General features: G+C 42.8%; 1 protein-coding gene across 7 annotated transcripts; it reads right to left on the bottom strand.

Annotated features, from left to right (window-relative positions):
• Positions 1–3119: 3119 nt before the first annotated feature.
• On the bottom strand, positions 3120–18944 carry WDR89 (WD repeat domain 89). 7 transcript variants are annotated; one of them, XM_079308284.1, is made up of 3 exons: positions 18871–18926; positions 18704–18722; positions 3120–4780 (listed from the first exon to the last, which is right to left on the bottom strand). In XM_079308284.1, exon 3 carries the CDS (start codon positions 4758–4760, stop codon positions 3567–3569), a length of 1194 nt encoding a protein of 397 aa, XP_079164410.1. In that variant the 5' UTR covers positions 4761–4780; positions 18704–18722; positions 18871–18926; the 3' UTR covers positions 3120–3566. The 7 variants fall into 7 exon arrangements, with proteins under 7 accessions (XP_079164410.1, XP_079164409.1, XP_079164413.1 ...); XM_079308283.1 differs by lacking the exon at positions 18704–18722 and having other exon boundaries at positions 18846–18944; XM_079308287.1 differs by lacking the exon at positions 18871–18926 and having other exon boundaries at positions 18667–18716.
• Between the last annotated feature and the right edge of the window lie 530 nt (positions 18945–19474).

The following is a 19474-nucleotide window of genomic DNA, read 5'->3' as shown; positions in this document are numbered from 1 at the left end:
TGGTCAACAGCACAATGTCCAGATAGAGGTCAGGGGGTCCCTCAGGGGTCTGTACTGGGACCAGCACTGTTTAATTGATGGCACAGACACTGGGATTGAGTGCAGCCTCAGCAGATCAGCAGATGATACCAAGCCCAGTGGTGCTGCTGACACTCCTGAAGGATGAGGTGCCATCCAGAGGGACCTGCACAGGCTCAAGAAGGGGGACCATAGGAATCTCATGAGGCTGAACAAGAGCAAGTGCTGGTGCTGCAGCTGGGTCAGGGCAGCCCTTGGTACCAATCCAGGCTGGGGGTGAAGGGATCTAGAGCAGCCCTGCCAAGAAGGACTCAGAGCTGCAGGAGAGGCTGGCAGGGGGTGCTTGCAGCACAGAAAGCAAAGCCCATCCTGGGCTGCATCCCCAGCAGAGGGGCAGCAGGGCAGGGAGGGCATCCTGCCCCTCTGCTGAGAGCCCACCTGCAGTGCTGCATCCAGCTCTGGATCCCAGCACAGGAGATGGATCAAAGGCAACAGAGATGCTCAGGGCTGGAGCAGCTCTGCTGGGAACACAGGCTGAGAGCTGGGGGTGTGCAGCCTGGAGAAGAGAAGGCTCTGGACAGACCTTCCTGCAGTCCTTCCATCCTGAAGGGAGCCTATGGAAAAGATGGGGACAAACATTTTAGCAGACCCATGGGATGGAACAAGAGAACTGAGAGGGTAGATTCAGGTTATATATAAGGAAGATATTTTTTACAATCAGGGTGGTGAAACACTGGCACAAGTTGCCCAGAGAGGTGGTGGATGCCCCATCCCTGGGAACATTCAAGGCCAGGTTGGATGGAGCTCTGAACAACCAGGCTGAATTGAAGATGTCCCTTCTCCTTGCAGGGGGCTTGGACTAAATGGCCTTTAAAGATCCCTTCCAACCCAAACCATGATTCAGAGTTTCTTACCAATGCTGAAGCCAACTTGGAGATGTCAAAATTGACCTAAGAGATGAACTATTGTTGGACAAATTAACCTGATTTTGAGTCTATTATTATTTATGTGATCACACATGGATCCTAGTCATGCTCTGTGGTCTATGAAATAGTGTCTGCAGCTTACAGAAGCAAGCAGTGCTAATTACTTGTTCACATGTGGATTCTATCTATATTTATTTTATGGGTATTAACATGAAATTAAGTCAACACAAAAGAAAAAGAGAAACAACAAAATTGAGTATTTTCAGAGGCAACACAAGCCTCAGTCTCGTGACAGCTGCTGTGCCTTTGTGGAATTTTAAGATACAGACACACATTTTTTCCCTTCCACTGCTATTCCTGTTATGCACGTAAAAGGGAGAAATCAGCTTCCCAGGGAAAATCATGGCTTCAGCTGTGACTGATACAGAACAAATCAATATCCAGAAACAAGGTAACAGGCACAGGTTACATACTGCAAACTCCTCAGTCCCAGAACTCTGAGCTCTGCTGCTTTAATTCAGAGGCAGCTGGCAGAGCACACTGGAATTTCACTCAGCAGACACTTGAAAGCAAGTGGAGGTAACCACAAGCTCCCTCTGCATTTCTCTGCACACAAACCTGTCTTCAAGAGATCAAGCATGAAACAGACCCAACGACTTTATTGAATGAGTCAAGATTCCAGGAAAAGAGTGGGTAAACAGCTAAAAAGCAAGTTATACACTGTACCTGCAATGAAATAGGTCTGAGAATCATCCTTCAGTCCCCCACCCCCAATTTGGCACTGAAGCAAGTCAGGCCCATGAGGCTTTACAGTGAATTCATTCTGAAGCTCTTGGTCCACTCACACAATAGGCAAAAAACAGTGACCTGGGATAATAACTGTTGAGAGGGCACAGGACCCAGGTGCATCATAACCCTGGCACTCACTGCCCACCTCATCTCAAAATAGCACAATGCAATCTGGAAAGCAACAGATAAGGATGCTGGGGGCAACGTGAATTTAACACAAGCAACAAAAAAATGTGCAGAGAGCTGTGATTCTCAAATTGAAGCTGCACTTTTAAATAACCAGCAGTAACAAAAACCAAGTGAATCATCTTACTTATCACCAACAGGCAAACCCAAACCAACAATGGATTCACAGTTGTGGCTGAAGGGTATTAGCAGCTTGTGAAACATCATGTGGAAACTCAATACTTGTGGTTGAAAAGGATTCAATTCCAGAGATGATTCAGGAATCTTCAGAACAGCTGTAACCATACACTAGAGTATGCTCTGTACCTCAGAAACTGTTTCTGAACTCCAAGGTAATCCTCTAAACCTGATGTTCAGGACTTGTTCTGAACGAATTACCTTGCCATCCTAAAGGAAAAAAAAAAAAAAACCAACCCTTCTTAAATCCCTTGCCAGCTAATCTGTAGCAGAACAATTCTTAAATATTCTGGTTCTGGTTTCAGTTTAGTGCACATGTGTAAGTACAGCCTAAACACCAACACCATTTGCTGCAGAGGTCCTGGGAAGGCTGGAGGTGAGTGTGAGCACAGCCAGGAGCACAGGTTGGTTCTGCCTTAGCAGAACAAGAAATCTCACCCACTTTGCAAGTACAGGGCTGGTTTTCCACCACTCAATGGTATTTGGTGGAATAATAAAACAAAGCTCTCCTGGGGAGATGTTCAAGCATAAACCCCTCTGCAGAGAGAAATGTTTCTTAAAGGCCAACCTCTAAAAGGTTTTGTTAAAATCTCCTCATATCAGTCTGTTCCTCCATAACTACTGTCTCTGAAGGCAGTGCTCATTTTTGGGTTTCAGCATCTCCACTTGGCATGTGATACCAGTTTCTTTCAAATCAGGGCTTGGGATTTTAAGCATCATTGGTGTAATTACATCCATCAATTTCTCCAACCCACCAAAGATCTTCCCAGTCTTCCAGGTGCACTTAGTAGGAGAGAATGAAGCTGCTTGCAAAATTCTTGGGTATTTTCATGCAGGCAATAATGCCAGTTTAACAGTTCTCATACTCATACAAATTAGCTGCTGTTTGGTTGAATACATTCATATCTGCTATGAAAAAGATGGCTCTATCAGCTGCTTCTTTATGAGCTTGTTCTAAACCAGTGATGTGATAGTGCAAAACTACTTATTTTCTGTTTCATCAAGAAGTAATTCCTTCAGGCATTAAGATGTGACACAAAATCTTTTACTAAATTGAGCCATTTCATTAAGTTTTCTGTGAAGAAAGCAAAATACAGCATGGAATACAAAAGCTTTTAAAATGTGCCAGGGAATATAATTGGGAAGGTAACAAACTATGCAAGCCACACGCCTGTATTACACATTTAAAACATTGTCTGAGACATTAAATAACCACAGAAACAGTTTTAATGTAATATGATTTAATATCTGTTGTTCAAGAACTCAGGAGCAAGCATTTACTCTTTTCTGATTAATATTAGCAACTTAAAAAAAAAAATAAAAGGCATTCTTCTGATGACTGAAATACATTCCCAGGGGGAATTCAAGTACCACAGTTCTTTCCACAGAGAACCTCCAAATAAAACACAGCCAAGTATTGCCTGGGGAGACTGAACACCAGGAAAGCTCTACACAGCAGAGATTCCCACTTTAGGCATTGCACTTTTTCCTGCTTTTGAGGGAGGTGCTGTGAACTCTCACTCTCTTCTGCACGGAAGAAGGGATCTTGAGAGCTGCTTTCTTTGTGAGGGACCCTTCCCCAGCCCCGGGTTTCCATAGCAACAGCTGAGCATCCTCTCCTCCCGTCAGCAGCGACTCATCCGCGGCGCTCCAGCAGAAGCAGCGCACGCTGGCCGAGTGTCCCCCACGCAGGCTCCCCACCAGCCCCAGCCCAGCCCTGCCACAGCTCATCAGGTGGATGTCTCCTGTGGAGGTTCCCCCAAGCAGGAAGAGTTTCTGTGCCTTTTCATGGTAAAAGCCACCCACCAGGTAATGCAAGCTGTGGTTTTCGGTGCAGATTGACTCTCTGGCATCCAGAACGTGCAGCAGGGTTATTGGCTCCTCTGTGTCCAGCTGGGCCATGTCCCACCAGCAGAACCCCTCGTCGTGTGTCGTGCAATAGACCTGTTTGTAATCTTCCCCAGACCAGCCAAGAGAACTCACTGAGGAATCCGAATTGCAGGTCGATATCAAAGCATCGTCTTCGTTATCCTTGTTGATGTCAAACACATTCACCAAGCCATCGGTTGACCCAGACACTACCAAATTGGGTTCCATAGGATGAAAACAGATTTTGGTGATGTCATCATTGTGACTTTCAGAATAGACTCCCAAGGGCTCTTTATTGGCAGTGGCACAGTCTGTAACACCCCTTGCATCCCAAAATACCAGAAACGTGTCCTTCTCCACTTTCTCCGTCCCGGCACAGACGATGAGGTCGGTGCAGCTGACGTCGAAGCTGATGAAGACGTTGGAAGGATATCCACTGAACACCTGCACAGGTTTCTGCGAGGCTGAGCGAGCATCCCAGCACTGCACTGAGCCCTGGCTGCAGCCTGAGAACACCAGGCTGGGACACGTGCGGGCAAACCTGACGCCGCTGAGCGCGCCGGGCTGGGCGCGGTACTCGCGCAGCAGCTGCAGCGTGTCCCTGTGGTACAGCCGCAGGGCTGGGCTGGAGCAGGACACTGCCACCAGGCTGCTGCTGCTGCTGCTGCTGCTGCTGGCCTGGGAGCCTCTGGAGGTGTCCATGTCCAGCAGGTAGGCGGGCTCCTGGCGGGGCACGCAGCGCCTGGCGATGCGCAGAGCCGCCAGCTGCTCCTCCACCTTCTCCACCGCCGTCATCTCCCGGCCCGGCCACAATCCTGCAAGGCAGAATAGCCAAGGGGAGTTTTAATTACAGCATTCTTCAGCAGTGTCAGCTTTAAATACACATACAAGGAAGCATCTTGTGGTGCACAGAGCTAAGATTCAATTATCCTGATGTCCTCCCCAGTACAGCCTCATTCACAGGAACACAGAACAGGAAAGGGCTCCCTGATTCAAGGAGTTCAGTCTCTGTCTGTAAGCACTACACCAGATTAACAGATTAACCAGATTAACCCTTAACAGATTAAACAGTCTATCTGGGAATCCTGGGAAAGTCACTTAACTAAATTTGCTTTATTATTTTTATAAAGTAACGTGATGCTCTGCACAAGTGGAAAAAAACCAAAGTCAGGCCCTCTACCTGAGGGGTAAGTTCTGTTCTAGGAAGCCCAGCCCACCAACATCAGTACAACAGGAGACTTCTCAACCTCTGTGCTGAGGAACGTGCACAGGGCAGGCACAGAACAGCACCAAAACTACACAGCACTACAGCCTGAAATGGCCTGGTGAGGCAATTTTACAAGCATTTAGGTGCCCAATGACGCACAGAAACACCTGCCAGCGTATCAGGGACCACCTAAACAGGCTCCCTGACCTCTGGAATTCACTGCAATTAAACACCTCGAAGTTCTCTGAGCCTCCTGTAAAACCACAGAACACTGGCTTTTAGTGCAGCTGATAAAAATCTTCCCTTCAGAGGGAATTCCTCTCTGGCACTACTGAACCCTCCTAGAAACCCAAACTATTTCAGCAATGCACACAAATGCAAACTTTACCCAGCAAAACCAAAATTAAACAAAATTCTCTTGGATCTTCTCACAGATTCACTTCTAAAATATGCCCTAAAAAAAAAGGAAAAACATACTTTTCCTTTCTTTAACACAACAGAAAATTCTATTCTGTAATTGCAGTAAAGACTCCATCAATTCAGAGTCAGGAAAAGCTCAGCAGCATTTACATTTTAGAGACATATTTGCAATAGTTTGCTTTAGTGATTCACAAACTACAACCATTTTCTTGAAGGAAAATGTAGGTATGTTATTACAGTCATCCAGTTCTGTCAAAAACACAGGTTCAATTAGACCACTATTCTGTATTTAACAAGAATCAAAACCCAAACACTGAGGGAATCAGAGCAAGTTTTAAGGGGTCAGCACTCCAGTGATTTCTCACTGGTACTGATATTTCCTTAAGATCTGGACCAGCAGCCAACCCCAGATACCACATGCATGAAATGACCCTTTAAAAAAAACCCAAAGAGAAATGGAATAAAAATCAGGCAGACACAGAACACAAGAAAATATTCTCATGCCTTCTCAGCTGTTCTATCACCAATTTTTCTGCAAATTCTCCAGGCTGGATTTTTAGGGATAGAATGTGCAAGTCTCTGTGTATTACTTGCTTTAGTCCTAATTATTTTAATTGTCCATGAGAAACCAAAAACAAAGGAAAAGTTGCTATGACAAAGCTGCATTCTGCTTTTTTTTTTCTTTCTTGGTGTTGTTTGTGGTTTCAGGGGTTTGCTTTCCCTCCTCTGGTTTGGTGTACACAAATATTCATGACACCATGTGACAAACCAGCAAATTCTTAAAAAACAACTTAAGCAGGCAGACATAAAAACTTAATTCCCAAGTCACAAATAATCTCACTAAGCGATTTGCCTCAGTAATATCCTGACAATGAGGTCCCCAGGTTAATCTTCTACATCAAAGCAACCTTTCAGAGCACATCCACCAGTCAATTTTTGCCATAAAATGCAGACATCCTGTGGAAACTCCTTTTCCCTCTGAAGAAAAGAAGTTCAACGTGTTTTCTGGCATTACCCTGTGTACAACCTACCCACAGAACTTGTTCCTTACTTACTTTTCTGGGTATGTCCTCAAATGAAACAAGCTTTTACTAGAACTATTACATAAAGCCAACTGTTCTCAAACACTGTTTGCTACACTGCTTAAACACAAAACTGTTAAACATCCATGCAAATTAATAATAGGAACTGAAGAAATAAAATATTTTTAACATTATTAATTAGGAAAACTGCTTAATTCAATTTACTGAAGAATAACAATGGAAGCTGCTATTTAAATAGAGTTTCAAACAGACATGCTTGAGGGTGGAGAAAGGAGTTTTCCTAAACCAGTTCTCCTGCAGTGCTATGGTTACTAAAAAAAATCAGGTTATCTCTGTAAATTTCTTGTAAGAAAAATGTAGTTTTCCGAGCTGACCTGAATTTTAAGCTCTAAATATTCAGATTTTGTCTACTCAAAAAGACCAAGTAAACTCAAAGAGACATGTTCCTGATGAATGTCATCCATTTGGAAGGTAAGCTACAGTTGTTTAAATATTACTGACTGTGATAGAGAGTATCTTTCAATAAGCAGTTTCTATAACACTCATGTCAGAGCTTTTACTGCTTGGGAAGGCGAGGGAACTCTACAAATATCCAGAAGTTGTAAAAAGCCAGAGTCTGCAAAAGGAGGTTCATTCAGTTTTAATAATATTTTCTGGGAAATAAAATTAGCTCAACACAACTCCTAAGCTTTTGCCCAGAATGACTTAAGTACAGTTATTCTGAAATAACAGAAAATGCTGTTCATGTTTTCAGACAGAAGTGCAATTTCTACCATCAGGAAGGTGAAAGGTTCAGTTTTAATTCTATTTCCACTGCAACAACTAAGAAGCCTTAAAATTGTGTTCAATGGCAGCTAGGTTTTTGCTAAAAACTCAGTAAAATGTCTGCCTCAGTAAGAAAGTCTTCATACTATTATGAAATTGTGATTGAAGGTTATATAAACAATTCATGCTCAAACTTCAGGGTGTAGCTGCCAGCCCTTCCTTTTCAGAAGGGGAAGTCACTGTTGTATTTTGATGGGAAAGTTTAAATGGCAGGAATAGGATCTGTGTTAAATTTATGAGACAAATAGGAAACAATGGTTTTCCAAACACAATAGGAGATAACTAAGCACTGGACTGCAGCCACCTACAAAGCACATGGTCCTCTGCACTGAAGCACTTTTAGTTCCTTAAGTTCAACAACAGACCTATCTGTTTTCCAAAGAATCCCTTGGCAAAATCAATGTCTTTGAATCCTTTTGGACATAGCACAACAGCCAGCTGTGATGATCAGACAGGAGAACTGCTCATGTTTGCATGACAAACTCTCTGACACAGAGCTGTACCAACAGCTTGCTCTTGGACTGCTCCAATCTCAGCAAAAATTAGAGGGCACTGGGCAAAAGCTCTTCTTTCCCCTTGGTTCCTCCTCTGTTCAGAATGTAAGGCTGTTCATTAAATTCAGTTTTTTCACTTTCTCCAGCAAAGTCACCCAGGGTCTGGATTTGTAGTCTCAAGACTGACAAAATCCAAGTGATCAAGCTGCCAGGAAATCCCACCACAGGGGTGACACACCAGTACCTGGCAGTGCCTCTGGCCAGTCACCTGTGCCTGGAACAGAGGTGCAATCCCACCCTTAGGGATCACCATTCCTTATGTGGAACAGCTGAACCTTTCAGCTGCATCCACACCTGCACCCTCCAGCCAGGAAAAGCCACCCTGTATAAATTAAACCTGAAACTTCTATGTTATTATATCTAGACTTCTGGGACTACACTCAGGTGATCTGTTCCATGAATTTAAGTACACAGTTACATGCAACCCCTGCACATCTCCTGGATACCACAACTAGCAGACACAATAGGCTTCTGGAAGGATACTCAAAACTCACATCTTGGGAATTCAGAATAAATACTGTTCTCTGAAACAACCTAAAATATTTTGACCTCCAGGGCATCCTACAAGGCTACTTTAAAAAAGGAAATAAAGTCAATGTTTAGAATAGAAGGCATGCCAAAGAGGCAGGACAGGATTTTCAGATACTTTTGTTATGTGTTTTTCACTGGTGGAGTGTGGAAACAACCATACAGCAGGACTAGAAGCAAGTTGTGCTGAAAGCAGCCCTTTCCAATGGGGAGAAATGAAAGCAAGTACCTATCTGCACAAAGTAAACACTTAACATTGTCCCAGCACATGCTGCTGTGCTGTTTGTGCAGTATTCTAAATGTTGAAGCTTCAGTTCAAGCCAACAGGCTCATCAGTCCCCTTCAATCCAGAACGTTTTTCAAAAGATAAACCAGCAAATCATAAGTTATTTCCCTTTCCCTTTGAGTGGTGTACAGAAGATGCTGCCAAGTTGCATAGTTCTCCTTTCCAAAATGTAATGTTAGCTCAAAAATACATAGAAATACAATTTTTCCTTTAAAAAAATAGGAGGGAAATTGTGGAAAAATGGCACATTCTCAAAGGTTTAATCACTAACATAAGAGAAACGTATGAGTAGGAGAGTAGAAACACGTAATAAAAATTAAAAAGACCTGTAGTTCTGGCAGTCTTCTCTGCAGAGGTCAAATACCAAAAATAGCCAAGGATCAGAACAGCAGCAGATGAAATCTTGCACTGTTCTTTCCTACTACAAACAATACAAACAGACTCTCCCTTTATTTTCACAATTATTAAAAGTTCCAGAGCAAGCTGAGAACAAACCCGGAGCTCTGGGCAGCAGGAAGCAGCTCGTGCATGCACAGGACATGTGGTTTGCATTTGGGAGCAGAGCTGCAAAGGCAGGGAGAACACAGCAGTGCAGGGAGAACACAGCAATGCAGGGAGAACACAGCAGTGCAGGGAGAACACAGCAGTGCAGGGAGAACACAGCAATGCAGGGAGAACACAACAGTGCAGGGAGAACACAGCAGTGCAGAGAGAACACAGCAGTGCAGGGAGAACACAACAGTGCAGGGAGAACACAGCAGTGCAGGGAGAACACAGCAATGCAGGGAGAACACAGCAGGGCTGCACTGGGGCAGTGCAGGGAGAACACAGCAGTGCTGCAATCCCCAATGCAGCAGCCTGCAGAGACCTTTCCTCACTGGCACTACTCCCCAGCAGAAGATTGACCAGCAAATTATGTGAGCACAGAGGAGAAGCTCAGAACACCCCTCAGGAATGCACAGTTTCTCCAGCACACACTCTGCCACAGCTGGGTTTGTCATTTCACCCAAGCAGAGGGAGAAGGGGTTTTTCCAGCATTCCCACAAAGCCTGCTGAAGGCAAAGAGCATTTAGTCATCAGGCAGGAAGGGAATAAAATGCATGAGAGGCTACGCTAAAATGCAGAGACAAGATGTAACTGCCAAGAGAATTATTTCATCCTCTCCAATCAGCTACATCTCACTTCCAAATGTGAGGCACAGTCAGAAAGAAGCTCCATGTAATTCTTCATTTGCAGTACAAAGAAAATCGTATCAGTAGAAAAGAAAGGAGGAAAAAGATAAAAACACAAAGTCTCTGGGAAAATAAAAAAAATAGGTCTATCAAGCTACTTGCCTTTAAATCAATTCCTGCCCTTGCACCAGGACTGAGCTTTGGGGTACAGTCCAGTTTAGCAATGGAGAGAGGAGCTGTAGGTGGGAGAGAGAACCAAGGAAATGGCCTTAAACTGTATTGGCTGGAGGGAAAAAATAAGAGTCAGAGGTAGGAGAGAATAAAGGGGAAAAGGCCCAGGTGCTCAGTGCTTTGGGGTTCAATAATTCTAAAAAATATTTTAAAATATAAACTGCAACTGTTCTGAACTCATCTTTTAGGGGCATAAGCAAGTGTTCACATCAATACAGAAACAAAACCTCTTTTCAGTATTATACTGGGCATCCACAGAGAGAGAGAATGCAAAAACAACTTCTGAACTGGATCAAGCATAGCTTTAAATGCATAGATCACAAAACCATACAGTGACTATTTTCATCAAAAGAAAACTTTCAGGTTGGCTTTTTTCAGTGTAAGATTCTTCATTCAAACTAGAAAGACCTATTCTGATTTTGCATCCAACACTGGAAAATATGGAGGAGATCTAGAGTGATCTAGAGATCTAGAACATGTAGGCAAACCTTCAGGTCTAAAGTGCAATGAATTAACATTCAAAGTTGAGTAATTGAAAGCCTATTGACAGAAATTCATGAACCAAAAAGATAATAAAGAGCTGTAAAAGATCAGATGACCAACTGAAAAAGTGTAGAATAATCCAGTGTACAATTTAAAAACTCAAATAAGCTAGAAAGCACTATACAAAACTATAAAAATGCCACTTTACAAATTTTGGCTTCAAAATTAAGGCAAATTTATTAAAATACAATGCTCAGATTGCTAACCTACCCTCTCTAGAACAATTTAGAAGACCCTGACATAAACATGGGAAACAGTTTCCAAATACTCTTAAGGAACTGTGTAAAATAATAATTCAAACTCATTTGAGAATATCCCTTTTTCAATCTTCTCTTTTCATCCAATTCCATGCTGGTGACACAGACCTACTAACAGAGGAGCCACAAAGGAAGCTGTCCCCAAAATCCCACTCTGCCATGAGCTGCTGGAGCCAACCAAGAACTCCCCTGTGAGGGGGAGCTTTCCTTGTAGAGACCTCACCAGGTAGAGGATGTGACTGCATCCAGGTGTGGGTGAGGTGGTCATCCAATAAAGGACTAATAAGAGGATAAGAGATGCTCTATTTTACTCTCGTGGCTATTCTCAGATCAAGCTGGCAGGAGCAATCCTATTTCATAAAGGCAGGTCTGAAAGAGTCCCAGGCAAAGGGTAAATTACAGAAAGAGACACTGCAACTGGGCTATTTGTATTCTAAATTATAATTATGTTATTACTGCATTATGTTTTCTTATTTTTTTTTCTGGCAAAGAATACTGTATTTAAAAACACTCTGAAAGCTCATCTATGCCTAAATTGCACTCTCAGAAGCCTCTGAACAGGTGAACAAGACATGCTGCATCCTCAGGTGGATTCTAGAGAACAGGAACACTTGTCCCAGTGCTGGGCTCTGCTTTTGCACTGAGCAAGGCTCTGGCATGGGGGTCAAAGATGGGGCTTGGGCCCGTTGCCTGTAATGGAACCACAGCCATCCTGCCAGTCTGCTGCAAACCTTGAAGAGAATCCAAGTCTCAGCTTTCTACACTTGTGCTTATCTCATCAGACCACAGCCACCACAGAGAAGTCATTTCCTTTCTCCTGTGAGCCCCTCCCACCAAGAGCATCACAGCAAGACGACTTCTGTAACCACAAACACAGGAAAGAAAATACAGAACCCATCAGCCTCTCAAATATCAGCCAGCAGCTGCTGGAAATCAAACACAGAGGGTACAATGGTCACCTGCATGCAGCATTAGGTTTTGATCCATTCACATTTCAACACAGCAGCCACGAGCAGCTCAGAGGGGGCTCATGCTCACTAACAGCATTTTCCTTTGTGAAGAGCTTTGCTGTCTGATTTGGCAGCAGAGCTATGCACTGAGATGGTCATCTCTCAACTAAGACAGAAATAAAGTATTTATCTAAGTGGATTTGAACAAGAGCCTGGCCTACAAACACCTCCCAGTCCTGACTGTGGCAGAACAGCTTGCTGGGCCACCACTCACTTTCCCAATCAGTGAAACAAGGACACACAATCCTTGTGCACACAAACATTAGTGAGTACAGTCAGCAGCACACTTTCACACAAAAAGCCTTGCTCTGAATGCCTGCACCACAAAACACAATGCAAAAGTCACTGTGACACCGTGGTGCACCTGCAAATTCCACAGTCAGAAAGTGCTCTAATGCCCTTTCAAGTTTGGGATTACAAGAAAGGACTCCAAGAGCAACGATTTTCAGGCCATTTTAAACTGAACAAAACACCATATGAACAGGCAACACCAATGATCCACCCTACAGAGAAAGGTGAAAGGAAAAAATTACTTACACAGCTGCATGAATAATTTAGTGACTCTGAAACAAGACCATTTATTTCCTTCAATTTAGATACTGTCACTTACTACCAGCATCCTCATATAGAAGAAACCTGGAAATAAGTAAGAAGTCTCCCCAAAGATTAATAAAATTTTCTGAAATTCTTCCAAAGAATTTATTTCTATACTACAGGAAGCCTGGGAAATTTCAGCCTGAATTTAGCAGCAATCGTAATAAAAGGATATAAAGAAACTTTGCTGTAATTGGAAAAAGAGCTTCTACTACCACATACTGGTGCCAAAATACCTACAATGATATAATGTTGATGTTTTGTTTACTGGAATATTTCAGGAATTCTTTCACAACAGCAATTTACCTTAAGCACACTTCATTATCAGAGCTTATTTTTCAAAACACAAAACTATTACATTTTCAAGACTCTTTTCTTAACAATCCAAGCTTAAATCAGTTGCTGGTGAACTGGTATGAAGATAATTCCCTGCATGTGCAGATGTAGGGGAATACCAGACAAACATTTGTGTGCTTGGTAATTCTTAGCCCCACTCTAACATCACTGCCCAAGCAATTCTCTGCAGTTCCAGATGTATTGGACAGGCAAAAACATCTGCCAAGCCTATGCAGGGAAAACAATTTCTCCTCATTTTCCCCATCTGCTTCTCCAGAATGTGCAGATCACTAAGGTGTCTTTGACAGTCACGTCCCACAATATCCAATTTTTTTATATTTAGCTACTCCAGAACATCCCCATGTCAAGGTAAATTGTCAGACCCTCTCCAGTTTCAAAGCAACAAGAGAAATTTGAGATCCCTGTGTTCCCGTGACAGTTCACAGACTATCAGTTTCCAAAACATGCTCTTTGTGCACAGTCTGACAGCTGGAAGCTCTGCTGAATCTTTATCATGCCCTAAGCTCCATTTTCAATGCTCTGTAGCAGACAAAAGGAAAATATGTCATCTAAGTGACAACAGAAGGATGGAAGAGGCTGAAATAAAGGGTCTCAGAGCTGTGCTGCTTTTATCCTGACCAGGGGAATTTACTTTTGAGTCTCCACAAAAGATGCTAAGGCATCAAGGATGTGGACACTGAACCCATGCAAGGCACTCTCTTTAGCTCTTTGTTTCCAGGAGCCTTTACCAGTGTTTACTCTTGAACCATACATGGAACTCTAGCAGCAGCTTCACCAAGGCTAGACAAGATTTTTTTAAAAAATCAGCTTTTACTTTTCATGACACCCAAATGCACAGTGATTTTCCAAACTCCACTGGAAGTTCACATTCAACTTTTTCACTCTTTAAGTGATTTAGGACTCATGAAGGGGAAGGACAATGAGAAAGTGTGTAGGTATTGATACTGCAGACTTTCTAATCAAGAGATCTGCTATATGCAGCAACACAGGCAACTCCTGCTGGCAAATCCAGAACTCCATGTTTTTGTTAGGACCCACAAACCCCAAAGACCTCGGTGGGGAACTTACTTTTCTGAGATCCACAAACACTTTTCCAATGTTTTCAGCAGCCTGCTGCCTCAAAGTAAGACAGGGATAAAAAGCAAAGCCAAGAGCTTTTTGCATTTTAATAACCCTGCTCTCAAGCCATGTTTGTCCTCAGTGCTTAAGTAAACCCATATTTCACAGGGTCATGGCAGGCTCCCAGCAGTGCCCTTTGCTGAGGCAAATGTCTTGATAACAAAACCATAATCCAGTGCAGAGAAGGAAGGGTTAGATGATGCAGGTAATGGACTGTTTATTTCACAAGAAGTAGCTGGATGCTTTTGCCTTGTGTAGCTTGGCAAAGACAGAGACTGAGCAGGGATATGATCACAATCTACAAATACATCAAAGGAATTAATGCTGGGGTGGAGGGGAGCTACTCAAGAACAATACTGGCACAAGAGTTTAAGAGTATAAACTGACCACAAATAAAATATGAAGCAGAAATCATAAAGTTTATCTTACAAAATACTTCCCAGTTGTAGTAGTGGGGGTAAAAACTTTAACTGTCTTTATCTGCTTCTATAACCCCGCCAGCCTGGCACCCACCACTGTCCTTGCACAGCAAAGAGCCCAAATAGGAAGGCAGACTGAGAAACAAGCAGCTCTGAGATAAGCTGGCTCATTATTCCTTTCTGGAAGATACCACACTGCCAGGCAGACAACAGCATGACACAATATTTGCTCAGCCCATATTTTCAAAAGCAGCATTAAGACCTCAGTAAGAGAACGTGCATGTGCACAGAGAGCACACAGCTTCCAGATTAAGGTGGCCTCCTCTCCATGCTCCTGGGACTGTCGGGACAGCAGCCTAAGGAGCTGAGCGTGTCCCTCCACACAGCCACAGCCAAGGATTTTGGGTGGAAAAGGCCAAAGTTTGGGACACAGACTGCCGGGGCTGTCATTCCGCTCTCGGCCACCGGGTGTCGCCAGTGACCGCCCCAAAGCAGCTCAGAGGGAGTCGCGATTTACCCGATCAATCATAATTAACACGAGCGTTAATTAAGCACCAATGTTTCTGCCTTTTAAAAGCCTCCGTTCCTCAAATCCGACCGCTAATCAAAAATCACAGCCTTTGCTTAAAACTGCCTAGCACGAAAAATTGATACCAAATTCAACGGCACAACTTTTCCTTCTGAACCATCAGAGGTTAAAAATATACACGTTCTTTATTAAAGTCTCATTTGGAGACTTTAATCCATAGAGTTTGATCATTCAGACTTCATAATAATGCGAGATGTGGCTCCTATGTCCATGCAAGGCACAGACAAACATACAGGGAATGACTGACTTGAGTGCATTTGTATTTTCTCTTTTAGCATCCAGCAAGTGCTGAGCCCAGAAACACCCATCACTCAAATTTCCTAGGGCAGAGGGATGAACAAACCAAACCTAACAACTACAGAACCCTTCCTCTCTCAGCCTCTTACACTCATATCTATCTCCCACAAACATTCCCAAAGCAGGAGTGTTCAATGCACATGCAAGATAATAGTTGCCCAACATATTAAACCACTGGAATTAACTTCTCTTTAAATCTGTTTTTCTCCCTTTCAAAACAGAGTCATGTATTTACTGAGATATCCTTACAGAAATTGAATAAACTAAAATTAAAACTGCTTCATAAACTGCATAAAAACTCAAGTATTGCTAGTAAAAGCTGGATGTTTCTAAATAAGAAATTTTTATTTCACAGCTGCTTCTCCCTTCTGATTGCACAAAGGTGCAATAACACTTAATTCCAGCTCTCCCACTCATTCCCATAGCAACAAAGGTACACAAATTATTATTATTATGAAAAGAGCCCCAAATTATTGAAAAGTGAACAATATATGAAGCTTCCTATTCCAGGTACTGCCAGCACACAACTCCAGTTTGCCCATTTTATTTAAATGCTGGGCTGTCTTTTCACCATTTTAACTGCACTTTTGCATCTTATCTTTAATGAGAAGCTGAGCAGTGGTTTTGCCTTGAAATAACAGCCAGGGTTAAAATGAAATATCTCAGTAGTTATGGTGAGCTGCAGAGAGAGGTGCAAGTGAAAAGATGTTAAACAGTTAAAAATATTAAAAAATGAAGTTTCTGCTGAAGAAAAAAAAAAGTGATTGCAAAAAACGTTATAAACAATACAGCAAAACAATCCTTTCACTTTAAAACTAATTTTGGATTTGCATAATTTAATTTAAGTCAGCATAAGAACCAGGAGAACCACATTTTCACAGGTAAGATTCAGTTGCCATATTAAACAATGAACCCTTTCATTTGGAGGTTTTTCATTAGGTTTTCATTTATCTGGAAAACTACAGAATGTAGAAAATAAATAGCAAGTGTCCTTTCAAGGCCACAGGGCATTTTTATATAAAACAAGTCTCGAATAGCAAAACAATAGGAACTAATAAGTTTTGAAATACCTGCATTCCTCTATCTGCTACAAATTCAGTCTCAAAGTAAGCATTAAGGTCACCTCAAAACATTTTCAGCAATACAAACAGTGCAATAAAAAATAACACAAAACCCTGATAATATTATCAATCTGGAAGAAGTGCTTTCAGATTAATGTGAAAAAGGGGCAATAAATTAATAAATTAATCTATAAAAGGTATAAACAACAATACAGATGGTTTATCTTGCAAAGGAGATCAGACTAGAGAATGGACTTTAATTTATTAGACTGAAGAGCTTTAGCATAATATAGCATCATAATATATATTATAATACTTGTTAAAATGGACAGCTGCAAATATTTGCTTCCTGCCAATCCTTCCAAATTATTTTTGACACGGGATTGGGCAATATGCTCTTTTTCTTATCTCCTCCATTGCCCATCTTGCACCTGAACTGCTCTCAAGTGCAAAAGTACACTCCAAAACTTTGCCCAGTCCCTGATTCCCAATTTTCAAAACTTCTTTTTAATGTTGGGTGTGAAAGCCACTAATGAGCTTGGAGAAGTTGAGCCCATAAAAAACATCTTTTCACTCACCAAATAAACCCAAGTCTTAGATTGTCTGCAGAGACAGCACACCTGAGCATCAAGATAGTGCTGATTTCCTTCTGTTTTGCCCATTTTCCTATTTTTTTTTCCCAGAAAAGCTTGGAAATATCATTATTTGTGTACTTCCAATAAAAAGCACAACAAAGCTGGAAAATGCTGCCAGCAGGTAACAACCATCTGGTCTCTCAGGAGAACACCCACACAGTCAGGTACAGACCAGACCCCAGAGCTGCCCTGCAAAAATGATGCAGGGAAAGAAAAAAACACATTTTTTAAAAATCATCTTGAAAGGCTGAGAGAACTGAGATTGCTCAGCCTGGAAAAGAGAAAGCTTTGGGGTGACATTGCAGCTTCCAGTACCTGAAAGGAATTTTAAGGACCCTTTCAACCCAAAAAGTTCTATGATTCTATGCTCTTTTTAAAAAAACATTGAACATCATCAATCATCCCATGCACAGAAGAACTTGTGCAAAATGATGTGGAAAAAGAATTTAATGTATTTATTTGCAGGTCTGAGACACAGAAGAAACAGACAGGTCCCAGGTCATGCCAATGAAAAAGCTGACCAGGAATCCTGGGCCCACCTTTCCCTACAGGGCTGCTCCTTGACCCCATAAAATGGTATTTGGAGAAAAAAAACATGTCTACATCTGTCTTTAAACAAACAGAAACCAACATGCAAACTTTAAACAAGCACCATGTAAAATCAGCACCTAGAAACCATGGGATTCACATGAACACAAACCTGTTCAGATACTCTGCTGACAGGGACACTTATCTTCAAACTTCACTAAATCTGATTATTCTCTCAAACAGGAAACACTGAAAATATTAGAAAATAAAAGGCATTAACATAACTTAGTTCTGAGAACAAACTACATATAACACATGTCTAGGAAAAAATTAATTTAGAATTATAGGATTGTAACCAATATGAGCCAGTTATATCACACAGAATTGACAATTCCACTCCCTGTATGTTCTAGGAAAAGTTAATTGTACAACACAGGATACTTGGAGATATCTGATGATTATATAAAATATAATTTAAAAATATGTCATAGTAGTTTCTGTAACTACTTTTTTATTCAAAACCATAGAAAAGTTTATTTTCCTTTTTTCCCCAAGTGAGTAAAACTACCAAATAAAAAACCCCAAATTGCAACTTTCATTACTTCTTCTGACCTTTTCCAGATTTGTTTGGCTGTGGAGTTTTTTTTGTTGTTTTAGACTGTTACAATTATTAATGAAGATTCCCGCCTGCACCAAACCCGGGTGAGGTCAGCATGACTTCCTAACACGTATCTTTTATTGAATCACAAATCACTGAGGCTGAAAAAAACATTTGTGATCAAATCCAGGCATTAACCCAGCACTGCCAAGACCACCACTAAACCGTGTCCCTAAGCACATCCACATGATTTAGAACACTCCCAAGGGATGGTGATGCCATCAATGCCCTGGGCAGCCTGTTCCCTGCCGGTGTCCCTCACCCGATCCTTATCCCGGTCCCTGCCGGTGTTCCTCACCCGATCCTTATCCCGGTCCTGCCGGTGTCCCTCACCCGATCCTTATCCCGGTCCTGCCGGTGTTCTTCACCTGGATCCTTATCCCGGTCCCTGCCGGTGTTCCTCACCCGATCCTTATCCCGGTCCCTGCCGGTGTTCCTCACCCGATCCTTATCCCGGTCCCTGCCGGTGTTCCTCACCCGATCCTTATCCCGGTCCTGCCGGTGTTCCTCACCCGATCCTTATCCCGGTCCTGCCGGTGTTCCTCACCCGATCCTTATCCCGGCCGTGTCACGGGTCCCGTTTCCCGGTCCCGGTCCCCTCAGAGCCGCCGCCGCGTGCGCCCCGCGCGGCCCCCGCCAGCCCCGCCCCCGCTCCCCATTGGCTGCTGCCGCCGCCATCTTCCGGCCATGGAGGCGGGGAAGGAAGCGACGCACGGGAAGGGGATTGGTCAAAGGCGGAGGGGGCGGGGCCGGGCGGCAATCGGCGCGGTGTGATTGGCTGGCGCTGGGAAGCCCCGCCCCGGGCCGCGGGACCGGCTGCGCTCGGCCATGGCGCGGGTTCGAGGGCACCGAGCGTTCTTTACCTGGATCCTTTTTTAACTTACCAATTACTAGGCTGACACATCCAAGCTATGAACAGGAAAATGGCACAACTAACGTTTGCTTCTTCTAATGTTTTATTTAATATTGCCCCAAGTTTTGTAATTCGAAATTCCTTCTACTCTGAGGAGTAGCATTAATCCATAACCTTGGATGGATGTTATTCAGTGAGGAAAATAATTTATACCTTTATTTTCATAGCAGTTAAAATCACATATATGGTCTTTCCTGATAAATGGAATAATACTACCAATACCATGGACAAATAAACAATTTTGAGACTTTTTTAAAACATAG

Source organism: Erithacus rubecula (genome assembly GCF_903797595.1).
Source record: "Erithacus rubecula genome assembly, chromosome: 6".
NCBI lineage: Eukaryota > Metazoa > Chordata > Aves > Passeriformes > Muscicapidae > Erithacus > Erithacus rubecula.
This window is presented reverse-complemented; position numbering and strand designations above follow the sequence as displayed.

Excerpts from the sequence above, each read along its gene's own strand:
- WDR89 (XM_079308283.1), bottom strand. The coding sequence starts at position 4,760 with ATGACGGCGGTGGAGAAGGTGGAGGAGCAGCTGGCGGCTCTGCGCATC.